At 46.9% G+C, this 14,526-nt stretch overlaps 1 protein-coding gene across 1 annotated transcript in view; it reads right to left on the bottom strand.

The window, feature by feature from the left end:
- Window positions 1-2,477: 2,477 nt before the first annotated feature.
- The window catches only part of PDLIM1 (PDZ and LIM domain 1), a 45,289-nt gene continuing 33,240 nt past the window's right edge, over window positions 2,478-14,526 (bottom strand). Inside the window, exons 5-7 of the mRNA XM_012654503.1 lie at window positions 7,861-8,012; window positions 3,450-3,567; window positions 2,478-3,009 (exon numbers count right to left, since the gene is read on the bottom strand). Of these exons, the coding sequence (XP_012509957.1) occupies window positions 2,823-3,009; window positions 3,450-3,567; window positions 7,861-8,012 (457 nt within the window). The 3' untranslated portion in view covers window positions 2,478-2,822. The remainder of the gene's footprint in view (window positions 3,010-3,449; window positions 3,568-7,860; window positions 8,013-14,526) is intronic.

Raw genomic sequence — 14,526 nt, 5'->3', positions numbered from 1 at the left:
CTGGCTTTGGCAAGGTGACAATTAGAGACTCAGCAGTCAGAGAAGTAGAAAGCGACCAGGGAAGTTCCAGATGGTGCAAGTCAAGGCAGAAACTTCCAGAAGCCCTGAGTGAGCAGTGATGGAAAAGCCCCTGGGTGAATGAGATGGGTAAGGGCCAAGACAGAATAGGTCCTGGGGTTTGGCTGGGAGGAATCAACAAGGGGCCTTCTAAAATCACCCTCGTGGGGCATGGGCAGAATAAGGAAGCCAGATGCAGGGCAGTTAGAAGAGATATGGTGGACATGTAGGACCCGGGGGGAAAAATATGGCACCCAGAAGGGAAGCAGAAATCCAGGATGTCTTGTTTTAAAGTGGATTAGAGTTTTGTTGTCCAATACAGTAGCCACATATGCCTACTGAGCACTTGAGATGCGGCTTGTGGCACATGCTGAAATAATAGTTTGGTTATATGGTGTTAAATATATTATGAAAATTAATTTTACCTGCTTTTCATGCGACTGCTAGAAAATTTTTAATTACATGCATGGCTTGCATCATACTTCTGTTGGACAGCGATGAAGCCCTCACTCATTTACAGATTCATTGACCGAACACTTGTGGACTGTCTCTCTGCCACTTGTGAGGCACTGGGCTGGGTGCTGAGGTGATGAAGTTGAAAAAGACAAAGAATCAGCTCTCATGGAGGCTTCATTCCTTTCTGAAGAAGAGTGATCAGTGTCTCGTGTGATGCATGCCAGAAGGTGTGCCCTGGGTTTGGGAGCATAGGGGAACAGCATCCAAGTCATGAGGGCAAAGAAGGAGAATGGCAGCGTAATCATGAAAGACAACAGAACTTTATTAAATGCTAACTAAATCAAGAGGTGGAAGAAGAGCATTCTGAGTCAGAGAGATCAAAGTTGATCAAAGTCTGCGTGACTTTGGCTGAATTTTTCCTCTTTAGAAAGTTGTCTGAAAGCTTAGTAATTAAAGAAGATTACAGGACAGATTGAAGATTTTCCAGTACATTCCTTCCATTCTGCTTTCATTTTAGAGTAAGAATGAAAGAAAAAGAATCAGATAAATATGGCAGGTGTGAAACACAAGAAATAGGCCAAACCTTAAATTGCTCTTGGCAAGAAATATTTTTATAAACCAAATGCTGGGGGGTATGGAGGGCTCCTAGCCACGTGGCACAACTTGCACTTAGGAATGATTATGTTGACATTCTGTTTCACTGTCAGGAAACAAATTAGCCATAAAGTCTATGTTCAATAGTAGTGTCCATGCAAAGCTCTTAGTATTTGGCCTTCATTGAAAGTGAGACATCCCGTATGCAAGACCCACTCCTAAGAAGCAATAGTGCTACCGAACAAGATAAATGTCAGATATTTGATAGGCACCTTATCCGAGGAGATTTGAGAAAGTTCTAAGAAACTATTAACCATCCCCTTCCAACCAAACCCAAATCCCAGTTGTTACTATGTTTATAAATGAGTCAGACTTGCTGTGGTTCAGAGTTTTCATTTTATGTTGATTTCTTAGAATTGCAAAGTTTAAGCCACCTTGCCTTTTACAAGCTTAGAAACAGATGAGGTTTAAAAGTAAGGACTAATTAACTACAAAAAAAAAAAATTGAGAACTTTAACACAAAGAAATTTGCCATCTGAAAGGTTTCAGTTCTGGGTTTTGTAGCACTAGAATGACTCATGTATCAACTGCCCACAGTGTATTCTGGTCGCAGAGTCTGTGGCATGAAATCCCAGCACCACTGTCTAACTAAAATCCTTATTTTTAGAGTAAGCATGAAGTTAGTAACTTTATCAATAAAGGTCTATTACCCATGGTGGCAAATACTCCTCAAGGATAGATCTGCTTTTTTGGAGGAAGGAGGGTTGGTTGGAGTGCCCTGTCCACCTCTCATAACAATTGCTTAGTCTCAGCCTCTGGAGAGGTGGGACAACCACTGTTTGAGCAAATGGCTCCATTAGCGATTAGGCACCAGGAGATAATCTATGGTGACCTCAGATCTTGACTCGGAACTCCGTAACAGCCAGGGTTCCCAGTCTCTTCTGTGAGGAGGACACGTCGGTCACTTCCCTGAGTTTGCTGCCCTTCACCAAGGAGAGCAGTTGTGATGGCGGCAACCAACCTGGAGAGAGATTTACTGGGGAATGTTTTAAGGCCAACTGGTAAAGCTCCCCATCTATTCATTTCCTCAGATAAGGCTCAGAACAGGCAGGTATAAAGAAAACACTATTTTATTAAAACAGAACTAAGTATCTTACATTAGCATCAGAAAAGGATAACTTGGAGCAAGCTTCGAAGAAATATAAGAAAATGGCTTGTTCAGGTGCCAGTTTTCTCACACCTGGGGGGAAAGGCCTACAAATTTCAGAGAAATGGGAAACCCAAAATAAGAGGAGGAGACGCCTCAGAAATCTCATCAGGCTTCGGATAGGAAACAGGACGCACGGGCCAAATGATAAACGACACCACACTGCTCAGGAGTCTGTAAATTTATTGAGGAAAAACAAAATCAATGACAGACATTAAATCTGATTTGGTTCAAATTTGGCTGATGTCCATCTGCAGTAGAGAACTGAGGTGAGGAAGATACACAGTGACGCTGGCAAGGGGACGCTGAACAGAGCAGCTTCCCCTTAACTGTAGAAGCAGCATCACACAGCAGAGTGAGTCAGTTAACCAAGGCAGGGACCCGATGTCTAACGCACAGGGGTAAAACCAGGGCGAGCACAGACTTTCAAGAGAGAAGGCCAGAACATTGAGAGAACAAGCTGCAGCCGAGGCTGGCTGGGGAATAGCGGTCGCTGTACATCTGCTGATCACTTGGGGAACACGGTGATCACATCGTAGCCCTCAGGTGGTGTGACCCGCTCCCGGGCGTGCTTTTCACAGTAGATTTGATCCTCCACAAAGAAATGGCCCTTCTGTTTCAGGTTGGTGCCACAGTCGGTGCACACATAACACTCAGGGTGGCGGTGGCGGTCCCGCAGCTTCACAAACACGCCACTGTAGGAGCAAGGGAGGAAAAGAGCTCCATCAGTGCCAAGCACCTGTCGGTGGCACCAGGGTTCTGCATCATTCGTCTGGGGGTGGGGCCTGGGGCTCCTCTGCAGAGGCCCATTCAAGGGTGGACCAGCGCCTCCCAACCGGCCTCCAGTCGTAGGGGCTTCTCATTCCCGGGGTCCAGAGACATTATTCTGGAAGCCCCACCTACTGCAGCAGCGCAGCCCTGCTGTTACTGGTTTTACATGCTCATAACCTAAGGGTTCCACAGCAAAGGAGAACCTGCCTCTGGGACACAGGATCTATGTGGCCTCTCTGTTCCATTTTTCCAGGCAGGATTTGTCTCCTTCACACCCAAAATGTGCAACACCCAGCACTTCCCACATTTTCATGGTTTACCCGACCTGCAGGGCCTGCAAGGACTGTGGGAAGCAGATACTCACACAATCCCAGTGCCACATTTGTCACACATGGGCAACTTCTGAGCATTTCCAATTGATGCAGCCACTTTGGTGACAGGAGCTTTAACACTTCTGAATCCTGAGGGCTTGTTGGGATCCCCTGAAATGAGGAAAACATTGGCGTTGGCTAGGAAGGGCAGAATTGCATAAATATCCCAGAGCCACTTAAATATATGATCAAGCAAGGTCACAGGCACTGGAGTCAAAAAGATGTGACTCTGCTGTGTGATCCTGGGCAAGTTACCTAACTTCTCTGGTCCCTAGTTTCTTTTTGTATAAAACGGGAGATCATTTTTCCCTTTACGATAGTATAAAAAGATTAATATACATATATAGACATACATAAAGCCTTCTTACAGTCCCTGGAAACCCAAATTACTTAGATACAGAAAGAAACCAGATCACAAAAAGAACAAAACCATCACAGTACAGCAAGCTACACAGCAGCCAGATGAAAACCATACACTACAGAACAGAGGAAGGAGCCTTCTGCAGTCGGCTGGGTGTATATAAAATAAGCCCCTGGCTGCTGGATGCTGAACTGCCTACATCCCGATTCATCACACCTTAGGTAACAAAGCCCCATGTTGTGGTAGCTATTAATAATCACATCACTTATCTTTGTACTATGACAAGGCCTAGCAGTATTGCTAGGTTCATCAGCTATTTATACATGTCTCTCTCCACAGACTGCGAATTACCCAAGCACCAGAATCTTGTTTTATACACTTTTTTATATACCCTACAGAGCCTAGCACAGGGCTCAGCAAATAACAGAGCCTCAATAAATGTGCAGAAATGAATAATAAGATGCCGTGACAAGTGCATGACGGTCCCTACCTTAGTCCAACATGCTTTAGCCCAGGAAGATACAGAAGTCTGTACATCATTGGTGGTTTGGAACAGCCACCTGGGAGCATCCCAGGTTCCAGGAAGGATTTCATAAAATTCACAGACCAAGGGCTCCCCCCACAGCCCAGCTGAATGGGCATCTCCAGGTGCAGGAGATTCTATCCTACACCCGTGGCTAAACTCACTTCTTTCTTAGATTAAAGCAAACTTTATTGTGCATCAAAATTTCCTTGAGAGCTTCTTAAACCATAGATTGCTCGGCCCCATCCCCAAAGTTTCTGATCCAGAAGGCCCAAGAATTTGCATGTCCAACAAGTTCCTAAGTGTGCTGATGCCACTGGTCCAGGAAGTACTGGACCAAGAACAAGAGCAAAGAAAGGGCTTCCTGTGCAAGGCAAGGGGGCAAGGAGAGGGCCATCCCATAACTGCAGTCATGCTGGGCAATCCTGGGGCTGGCAGATGAGGGCCCTGGTTCTCTTATCCTTTTAGAAAATGAGTCCCTGGATCTAACCAGGGACTTTGCTTCTGAACCAAAAATTGAGATGAAGGGGCATTCAGGATGCCCCTGGCTGGCATGGCTGGCTATATATTTTGTCCACAATTATCCCTCCCCACCTTGCCATGCTTCTCTCTGGTCAGTGTTTCCCCACTGGGAGTGATTCTGTCCCCTAGAGAACAGTTTTGGTTGTCACAACTGGAGGAGGAATGCTACTAGCATGGAGCAGGCAGAGGCCAGGGGTGCTGCTAAACATCCTAAAATGCATAGGGCAGCCCACGACAAGGACTCCTACAGCCCGAAATGTTGGTAACATCAAAGTTGAGAAACGCTGCTCTCAGGGGAGAAGACGTCTCCATCCACGGACTTTGGCCACTGGAATCTGAGCAGATGTGTGTGAGCTTTGTTCAGGCAAAAGCACTAAGTACACTTGTGTGGTTTGGCCCCATCCCCACGGAGCTTGCACACTGTGCCATGAACAGCAAGCCTCAGGGAGAGCCTCTCCCTTCACTGGGCTTCTGGAATGAGAAGGCTCCGGGCGCCAGGCCCTTCCCTGCCCAGCCCAGCTGAGCCACAGCTGCCCAGCAGCCCTGTGGACACAAGGTGCCCTCTGCTGACTGATACAATGTGAGAGCTAGTCTGGGGTACTTTGCTGGAAGTGCGTGAACGAAGCCTGGACTCTCCATAGCCCTCTCGTGGTGCACATGACACAGTCAGCCTCCCCCTTCAGAGCCTGGACCCTCCTGCACTGGGGACCTGATGCACACAGACGTCCATCTGGCAACACAGGAGATGGGGCAGCGATTAGGAGGCTCCATGGCTTTACGTTGTGAGCTCCACACACAGGCCTGGGAAGGCTCGGCTCTGCCCTGCCAGCAGGACCATCAGGGGAAACCACCTTAGTGATTCCATTTTCCCTTCCTTCGGGAGGAGGCCACAGCCTCAATTTTGTTCATTCATACTTTTTGTATTAATTTTGATTTTTCAAAAATATTGCACAAACTGACATTTTTGTCCTGATTATTGAGTTTTCTAGTGCCCCCTTAAATTTTGCACCCAAGGCGATGCCTCACTCACCTCACCCTAATCCTGTCCCTGCCTAGAGGGGTTTCAGAAGGGCCTGAGTGGGCAACTTCTCCAAGGATTGTGCCTCGAGCATCCCGAATGGGCTCCCTCATTTTCTGACTGACGGTGCCATAGCCACCCTGGCTGCCAACCCGCCATGACAAGAAAATGGCGGCACCTCTGCATACCTCACGGCTCAGAAGTGCAAAGCGACCGTGCCAAGACAACCAGCCCAATGGGGCTGGGGTCTCTTACACGATGAGCTTTTTCACCTAACTCATCCTTCAGCACAAAAATCACCAGGAAAGGGGAGAGGTGCAAGAGGGTACAATGAGAGAAGGCCAGGAGGAACATGAAATGCCCATGTGGTAGGAGAAACCACATTCCTTTCTGGAATGAAGAGACTTAACTGGATAACATTGGGCACCGCTAAACAGCATAGGCCTCACTGCGGCCTGTTCAGCCCTGCAGCGCCACCTGCTGGCGTGAGTTTTTTTTTGTCTCTCACCAATCCGGCCAACACTGTAAATTCAAAGAAATCGCTCTTCTTCCTTTCATCTCAACTAGCTTACGGTAAAAATATTAGCTTCCTTTGGACTCCAGGAAACTAAAACAATGTCCAAATTTCTCTTCTTCTCTAATATTTCTGGGTGTATTCAGTAGGGAACTTGCCAGGAAGGCAGGAAGGACTCCCCAGGAAAAAGAATCTGTAGCTGGGAGCGTTGAGGAGGGAGGTTGCTCTCCCTCCTTGCAGAGGGCACTCAGTCTCAGCCGATCTCTTTGCAGCCCGGCTGAGGCAGGTCTCAAGCTCATAATCACCAGGTGTCCCTCCCAGGAGAGCCAACTCTCTCTTCCCAGGTGGGCACGTTGTGGAGAGGAAGAGAGACCAGGAAAGGTGGCTCCAGGGAGGTCCCCGAGCCCCAGGGAAAGGGACCAAGACAGGGTGCAGTGGGTGGGGTATCACAAGGACCAGGAAAGGGTGCAAACCCCAGTTCTCCAGAGACGGCTGGCAGTGAGAATCACAGGAGGTGCTGATGACAGCCAGCAGGCCACCCACCCACAGGTCATCTTTGGGAGAAGGAAAAAAAAGCATCCCTTCTCCAACACAAGTACCTGCCACAAATTTCTCATAATATACTATTGTAATTCAGTGAAGACACCTTTCCTGCTATCCACTTGAACATTATCATATGATAAAACAGACAGTATTTGATGTTTACAACGTGAAGCGTTGTCTCCTGAGACCTGCAGAACCACACGGGGTGCCCTGGGTGCCTTGTGCATCAGAGCTCACCCCGTGGACAAGAGAGCATCTTGATGAGCTTTCGAACATCATAATGACTATGAAGTACCTCCTCAGTCGCATGATGGGTGTTTTGCACAATTACGACATTTGAGAAAAACAGGCCTGGACAGGTTCAGAGACCTGCCTAAGGTCGCATGGTAAGGATGTGGCCACACTGGGCTCTCAGGTCCTCGACAGGCCATCTACCCTAGAGCAAAAGTAAACACATGGCCTCAAAGGCAAGCCAGGCATCTGGCTTCGCTGGCCACTGATGCATCCTCATTCTTTTTCTCATTGCCACAGCCTTCACCCACTCCTGCCCCTCGGCCACCACCAGCCGGTGGTACGTGGGCTTCAAACAAATGGCCAAGAGACAGACCAGCAGAATCCCACAAAGCTCACTCAGACCTCGGCGTCCTGATGCACATGTGTGAGAGACAAAGCCAGCCAGGCATGGAGCTCCCTAAACAAAGACCCCGGGGAAGTAAAGTGCGGTCAGGAGGGCACACTCTCTTTCTCTCTGTGTCTCTCACTTTTTTAAAAAAGAAGTTTTAGCATTTTAAAAGCCTGTGCCTTCCAAAGCACACTGTGCTCTCTCCACCTACTCCAGGCTGCGTTCACCTGTGCTTCCGCAATGACTGACCCCCACGCCAGACCTGGAACAGGCGCCTCTGCCCGCAGGTGGGGCTGATTACCTTTTTCCTCAGACTCCAGGATTTCCTGCAGAACCAGAAATGACGTGGACTGTTTTGGGGGCTCGTTTAACTCCTGTTTCTCCTGAAGCATCTTGTAAACTTCAGACTCCTTGTCGATGACGAGGCCACTTGGAGGCTGAGAATGGTCTAGGCTGTAAAGAATGTTAACTTCATTAGGATATGTCAGAAGTCAGAAATAACTTCACCAGGCACCTCCTCCAAACAGACACCCCTGACTCAAAGGGTGGATAGAAATGATCCCAGTGGACGAAAGTCCTTTCTTAACTCAGCCACAGACCTTCTACAAGGACAGTGAAGTGTCTGTAGTCAGATCTGGTTGCTGCTTCAGTGCAATCAGAGGCTCTTTTTCCACATAGCTTCAGTAATTCCACTACTTTTTGGTCTAACCCCATGAAATGGGAATGGTTTATTTCTTCTTAAACTACATAAACAACATTATGTCAAGAGAACATTTGGAAGAGGGAGACTGTCCACCACAACCTGACCACTAAAAACTCAGCGGGGTCCCCACTGTACGGGCCACAGCATTCTTTGCAAGAGCAGAAATCACAGGGTTCCTCATTCCTGATGATCTCAAAGTGCTTTCCCTGCCTGTATAAACTCATAATTTCATGGCAAGGCACTCACGTCTCCTCACCTGTAACATGGAGGGTATGGTACCTGCCCTGCCGAGTTCACAGGGTTGGAGGCAAGGATGAAACATGCAGGTGCTCTGTACACAAAGTGTGCAGGCTCAGGGGTGAGGCAGGCCAGGCCTTGCCTCCCACACCTTCCTCCTGTCACCCTGTGTGTCCCAAGATAGGGGCACAGGCAGAGCCGTGGGGCTACTTTCCCCTCAAGCTCCATTTTCCAAGGGGAAGAGGGAGAAAGGCAGGCAGACTCTACCTGTAAATCTATCCTGAATCTGACCCCTTCTCACCTCCCCACCCCCGCGTGCCCAAGCCATGCCATCGCTGACCAGCGTAACTTATCAGCTGCATAACTTGTCCCTCTGCTGACATTCTGAGCCCCTGGACAGTTTTGTTTTCAACAAGAGGCCAGAGTGATATTTTAAACACCTGAATCAGACGGTGTCATGCTGTGGCTCAATGTATTCCCATCAGACTTAGAACCACGTGTTTACAGTTTTACTAACAAAATACAAGTTTCATCAAATTCAACTCCTTTGGAGTAAATGTTTATTGCAAAAAGAAAAAAGGCCCCATGTTGTGGCCCAGCTTCCCCCTCCAGAAGCAGTCCCTGCCACCACTGTGGATCATTCCACTCTAGTCAGACCAGCCCTCCTGCTGGGCCGGGGACACACCAGCCTCGCAGCCTTGCACTGACTGCTCCCTCGGCCTGGGATGCACTGCCCAGACAGCCCCATGGCTCCCACGCTCCATCCAGGCCTCTGCTCAAGTGCACTCCTCAGAGAGGCCTTCCAGACCCCAACTCACAGCAGTCCACCCCATCCCCATCGCTCTCTACCCCCTACTCACTCTCTCACCATGGACTATACTTGCATTTGTTTATTTCTGTACTATCAGTCTCCCCCTAGAAAGTAAGGCCCATGAGGGCAGGGACGTGGCTCGTCTTGTTCCCCATCGTATCCCCAGGCCTGGCTCAGTTCCTGCCAGGGTCAGAGCTCGGCAGGCATCGGTTAAGAGCATGAACACTGCCTTCCCCTCTTCCTTGCTGCTGTCTCCCTGCTCCTGCAGGCTCACAGGGGTCCTCCAGGGCAGTCGGCCTCCGAGGGTTGTGCCAGGGACATGGGCAGCCCAGCCTCCTGGCCCCAGATCACCCCCTTGCTCTCAGCCTCTGCTGCTAGGGAAGAGGGACAGCGTACCCAGTGGAGCCACAGAGCAAGTATTCAGACGGCAGCACAATTTATTGATGGAGACGCATAGGTTTGTATGTAAACAAGTTGTACTTGCTGAGTGATAGTGCTATGTGCTATCCAGCCCAAATGGCTGCCTCCCAGCTTTAAGGATGCCAGCAGTGGCCAGGAATGGTTTTCCTCAGCAAGTTTAACTAGTCTGTCTTTGGGGCCAGAGTCACTTTTACAGGTGCAAATGAATTATACCATTACGCTTACTCACTCATTCAGCTCACACTCCATTTTAAAAAGAATACTGGGTAATATGCTTTCCTGGGTAATTCTCTGCAAGTTACTGTTCCCTTTCCTTCTTTCTTTCTCTCTCTTCTCTGAGACAACCTCTGGGGCAGCCCAGTCAGCCTCCTGGGCACTTCAAGTACTCAGATATGCAGATGGAAGCAGAGTCGCTCGCAGCAGTGAAGCTGCAGGTGTTCCCCTTCAACTCCATCCATGTTCTCACAGTAGAGGACAAGGCCCTCGAAGAATGACACAGGCTTTGCTGCTGCCAGAGAAGTTAAAATTTAAGTGGAAAGATCCATGGGCTGGTCGCTCCTGCTGGCTGCAGTTGGGGGAGAGGAAAGCAGCCGCCCCTGACTGTTTGTCTTCCCCTGGGCAGCTGGCCTCCGCCTTGGTCTCTCTCCCTCCACCTGCAGGGAACTGTGAGCGCTTCGCATGGGGCCAGTTGGTCCTGTTCTTTGAGTCCCATGCCTGACTCTTTGAGTCCTGAGCTTGGAACTTGCCCTAAAATAAGCATATTACATTTTTTTTTTTTTTTTTTTTTTTGAGACAGAGTCTTACTCTCTTGCCTGGGCTAGAGTGCCGTGGCGTCAGCCTAGCTCACAGCAACCTCAAACTCCTGGGCTCAAGCAATCCTCCTGCCTCAGCCTCCCGAGTAGCTGGGACATGTACCACCATGCCCGGCTAATTTTTTCTATGTATTTTTAGTTGTCTGATTAATTTCTTTCTATTTTTAGTAGAGACGGGGTCTCGCTCTTGCTCAGGCTGGTTTCGAACTCCTAAGCTCAAACAATCTGCCCGCCTCGGCCTCCCAGAGTGCTAGGATTACAGGCGTGAGCCACCGCGCCCAGCCTACATTATTTTTGATAAATCTTTTTTCTATCACACTTAGAACTATCAAGATCTGACCATGGCGTGTTCTTGGGAAGGATTCTTCCTCTTTGGTGTATATTATGTCTGGAAGCCACCAAGGGAACTCTAAAAACGACAGGTCCAAACCACAAGGCCGTCACATATTCTTCCAGCAAATAGCCTTGTAAACTATTTCCATGACTTAAAAAAAAGAAACACAATTTAATATTCATTCTTAAATAATAATATCTTTAAAACTGGACAATTTATAAAGCATTTTCAATACCCATTACTTTACTTAAAGCACTGATACAACTAATTCAAAAATAATCTCTTAAGACCCAAAGTCTAAGTCTTAGACATTACTATAAGATAATGATACAACACCACAGTATCTTAAAAAAGTAATTAGGATAAAAATATGCATAGGAAATGAAGCAAAAAAATTCTCATTTTTGTACAGAATAACAGCAATGAAAGAAAGAATACTATAGTGATAGGTTTCTGGAAAATATAATACACATGACTGAATCTCCAGGAGAACAGTTTTGAGGGTGGGACACTGGAAATAAATACTTTCTACCAAACTCACTCTGGACAGTTTTAATAACAAAATACAAGTGTTTAATCAAACTCAACTCGTTTGGAATAACTATACGTTACACAAAGTTTCCTAGTTCTTGTTTCTCCCTGAGTCACTCTTGGAGCTAATGCGTACCAGTTCCCTAAATGTTTAATATTTTCTTCCTCGATTTTAGGTGCTGACCTCAAGGCCTGCCTTCCCAGGGACATTACAGCGAAGCCACACTCAGCCTGACGAGGTGGCTGATGTACATGGTTCCCAGTGGTCTTCAAAATCTAAGGAGAAACTCCCCTTGAGCCCATCTCCCAGAGAAAGGTTTCGGAGGCCGAGTATGCAGACCTTACGTGACTCATAGGCCTGCTCCAGCCAAAAGAGCAGTTGGGATGAGGGTCAGAAAGTCATGGAGGACGGAAAACAGCACGCCCATGGCTCTGGGACATGGGTCAGTACAGCAACCCTGGGATGGAAGCCAACCCCATCAGAAAAACAAAGTGACCAGGGGGGAATAGAAGGAGCTAATTTTTTTTTTTTTTAACTTGAGCCATCACCTGTGACAGCAACTTAATAATCTGTATATAAATCCCAGCTCGGCTGAGCACCGTCGCTCACGCCTGTAATCCTAGCACTCTGGGAGGCCGAGGCGGGCTGATCTTTTGAGCTCAGGAGTTCGAGATCAGCCTGAGCAAGAGTGAGACCCCGTCTCTACTAAAAATAGAAAGAAATTAGCTGGACAACTAAAAATATATAGAAAAAATTAACCGGCATGGTGGCACATGCCTGTAGTCCCAGCTACTCCGGAGGCTGAGGCAGGAGGATTGCTTGAGCCCAGGAGTTTGAGGTTGCTGATGAGATTATCCCAGACAACAGAGTGAGACTCTGTCTCAAAAAAAAAAAAAGAAAGAAAGAAAGAAATCCCACCTAAAACAAGAAAGTTGTAAGAAAAAAATTCCCATTGCTGATACAACCTTAATGGGATTATTTTCTTACACAGTAAGGGAATTTTGGTTCTTTAATAAAACTACCTACATGTGAGACAAAGATTGGAACAGAAAGGAGGATTACTTGAATTATAAGAAGCATCCTGGCCAGGTGCAATGGCTCATGTCTGTCATCCCAGCAGTTTGGGAGGCCAAGGTGGGAGGATCACTTGGGGCTAGAAGTTCGAGACCAGCCTGTGCAACATAGCAAGATCTCATCTCTACAAATTAAAAAAACGTTTTAAATTAGTCAGCTGTGGTGGTGCACACCTGTAGTCCCAGCTACTGGGGGGCTGAGGTAGGAGGATTGCTTAAGCCAGAAGTTCAAGGTTACAGTGACATATGATTGCAACGTTGCACTACAGCCTGAGCAACAGAGCAAAAAAGAAAAAAACTTGCAGCAGCATCCAGGCAGGAGACAGACTCTTCATAAAAATCGTTTTTCTTTCTGTGAAGATGGAGTGGACACAAATATTTTTCCCTGTCTCACCTACTCAACACAACTAAAATCTCTGGACATTACATATAAAACAAACATAAGACGACTCTGAAAGGAGGACAGAGAAGGCAGACTGGCTAGGGACCTTGGGACCTGAGGAACATGGTGGTGGTGAGCTCCCTGGGTTTTCTTTCTGCCTCAAGACATTCCAAACTAAGCAGCAACCTGGAAAGAAGAACAGTGACAGAGAGAAAAAACTCCCGAGAGGCCTGCTCTTTTTGACCAAATGACCAAGAAAGGGGCAGCCCAGCAAGACACAAAACTTTGAAACAATAATCACTTTTCTCCAGCCAAATGCCAGAAAAGGCCAGTGGGCTGTCTGGACTTCCACTGTCACTAAGCTATTATGAGGTGCCCCAACCACCCCACTGGAGTAGCATCAGAAGGCCAAATAGGGGGCCCATATTGTACCCTACTCAGCTGTGATGAAGAAAGCCTAATGCAGAGTCCAGACTCTCACCAGCACTCCACAGTGTCGAGGTCATCACTCACCCCAATCATGCCAGAATTCCCCCGCATCCAGCAGTATCGCCTGAGGTTACTAAGTACCCCCCAGAAAAATCAGGTGTCAACGCAGGCAGAGCTGGAAAACTAGACTTCTACCCCCACCAGCCAGTAACAAGCCACCCTCACCCTCCTTTCCTAGCCACAGTGTTCTCAGCGTCCGTGAAAACAGGAGGTTTCAATAAGATCCAGAGTCTCATAACAAAAAATGTCCAGTATTCAATTAAAAATTGCTTGTCTTAGAAGAACTAGGAAGATCTCAAACTGAAAAAAAGACACTCAAAAGATGCCAACACCAAGATGACAGAACTGCTGGAATTATCTGATGAGGGTGTGAAAGCAGTCATCATAAAAATGTTTCAATGAGTGATTATGTACACAGAAAAAAAAATGAAAAAATAGAAAGCCTCAGCAAAGAAATAGAAACTCACAGTAAAGAAAGAGAAGCTATAAAGAACCCAACGGAAATTCCAGAACTGAAAAATAAGATAACCAACGGCAGCATAAAGGAGACAAAGAAAAGATCAGTGAACTACATGCCAGAACAATAGACATTACCCAAACTAAACAACAGAAATAGACTGGGGGAAGAAAAGAAGTGAAAAGAGCCTCAGAGACTATGGGACTTTTATATAAAAGATCTAAATTCATGTAAATGGGGTCTTCAAAGAAGAGAAAGAAGGTGGGGCTCAAAAAGTAACATAAGAAATAATGGCTGAAAATATGCCAAATGTGGCAAAAGACATAAACCTACAAATCCAAGAAGCAGAGTGAACACCAAACAGAATAAACCCAAAGAAATCCACAGCCAAACATATCATAGTAATTTCTGAAAAGTAAAACAAAGAAAGAATTTTCAATTCTTTAAGAGAAAAATGCCACCTTACCTACAGGGGAAAACAAATTCGAATGACGGCAGATTTCTCATCAGAATCCGTGGAGACAAGAAGGAAGGGGCCCATTTTAAAGTGCTAAAAGAAAAGAACTTCCAGCCCAGAATCTTATATCCAGTGAAAATATCCTTCAAGAATGAAAGGGAAAACAAGACATTCTCAGATGAAGAAAAAATAAGGGAATTTAGCATATGCCAACATTAATCAAAGGAGAGCAGGAGTGGCTACATTAATATCTGATAAAG

The sequence above is a fragment of the Propithecus coquereli genome, unplaced genomic scaffold (assembly GCF_000956105.1).
Source record: "Propithecus coquereli isolate 6110/MARCELLA unplaced genomic scaffold, Pcoq_1.0 Scaffold440, whole genome shotgun sequence".
NCBI lineage: Eukaryota > Metazoa > Chordata > Mammalia > Primates > Indriidae > Propithecus > Propithecus coquereli.
This window is presented reverse-complemented; position numbering and strand designations above follow the sequence as displayed.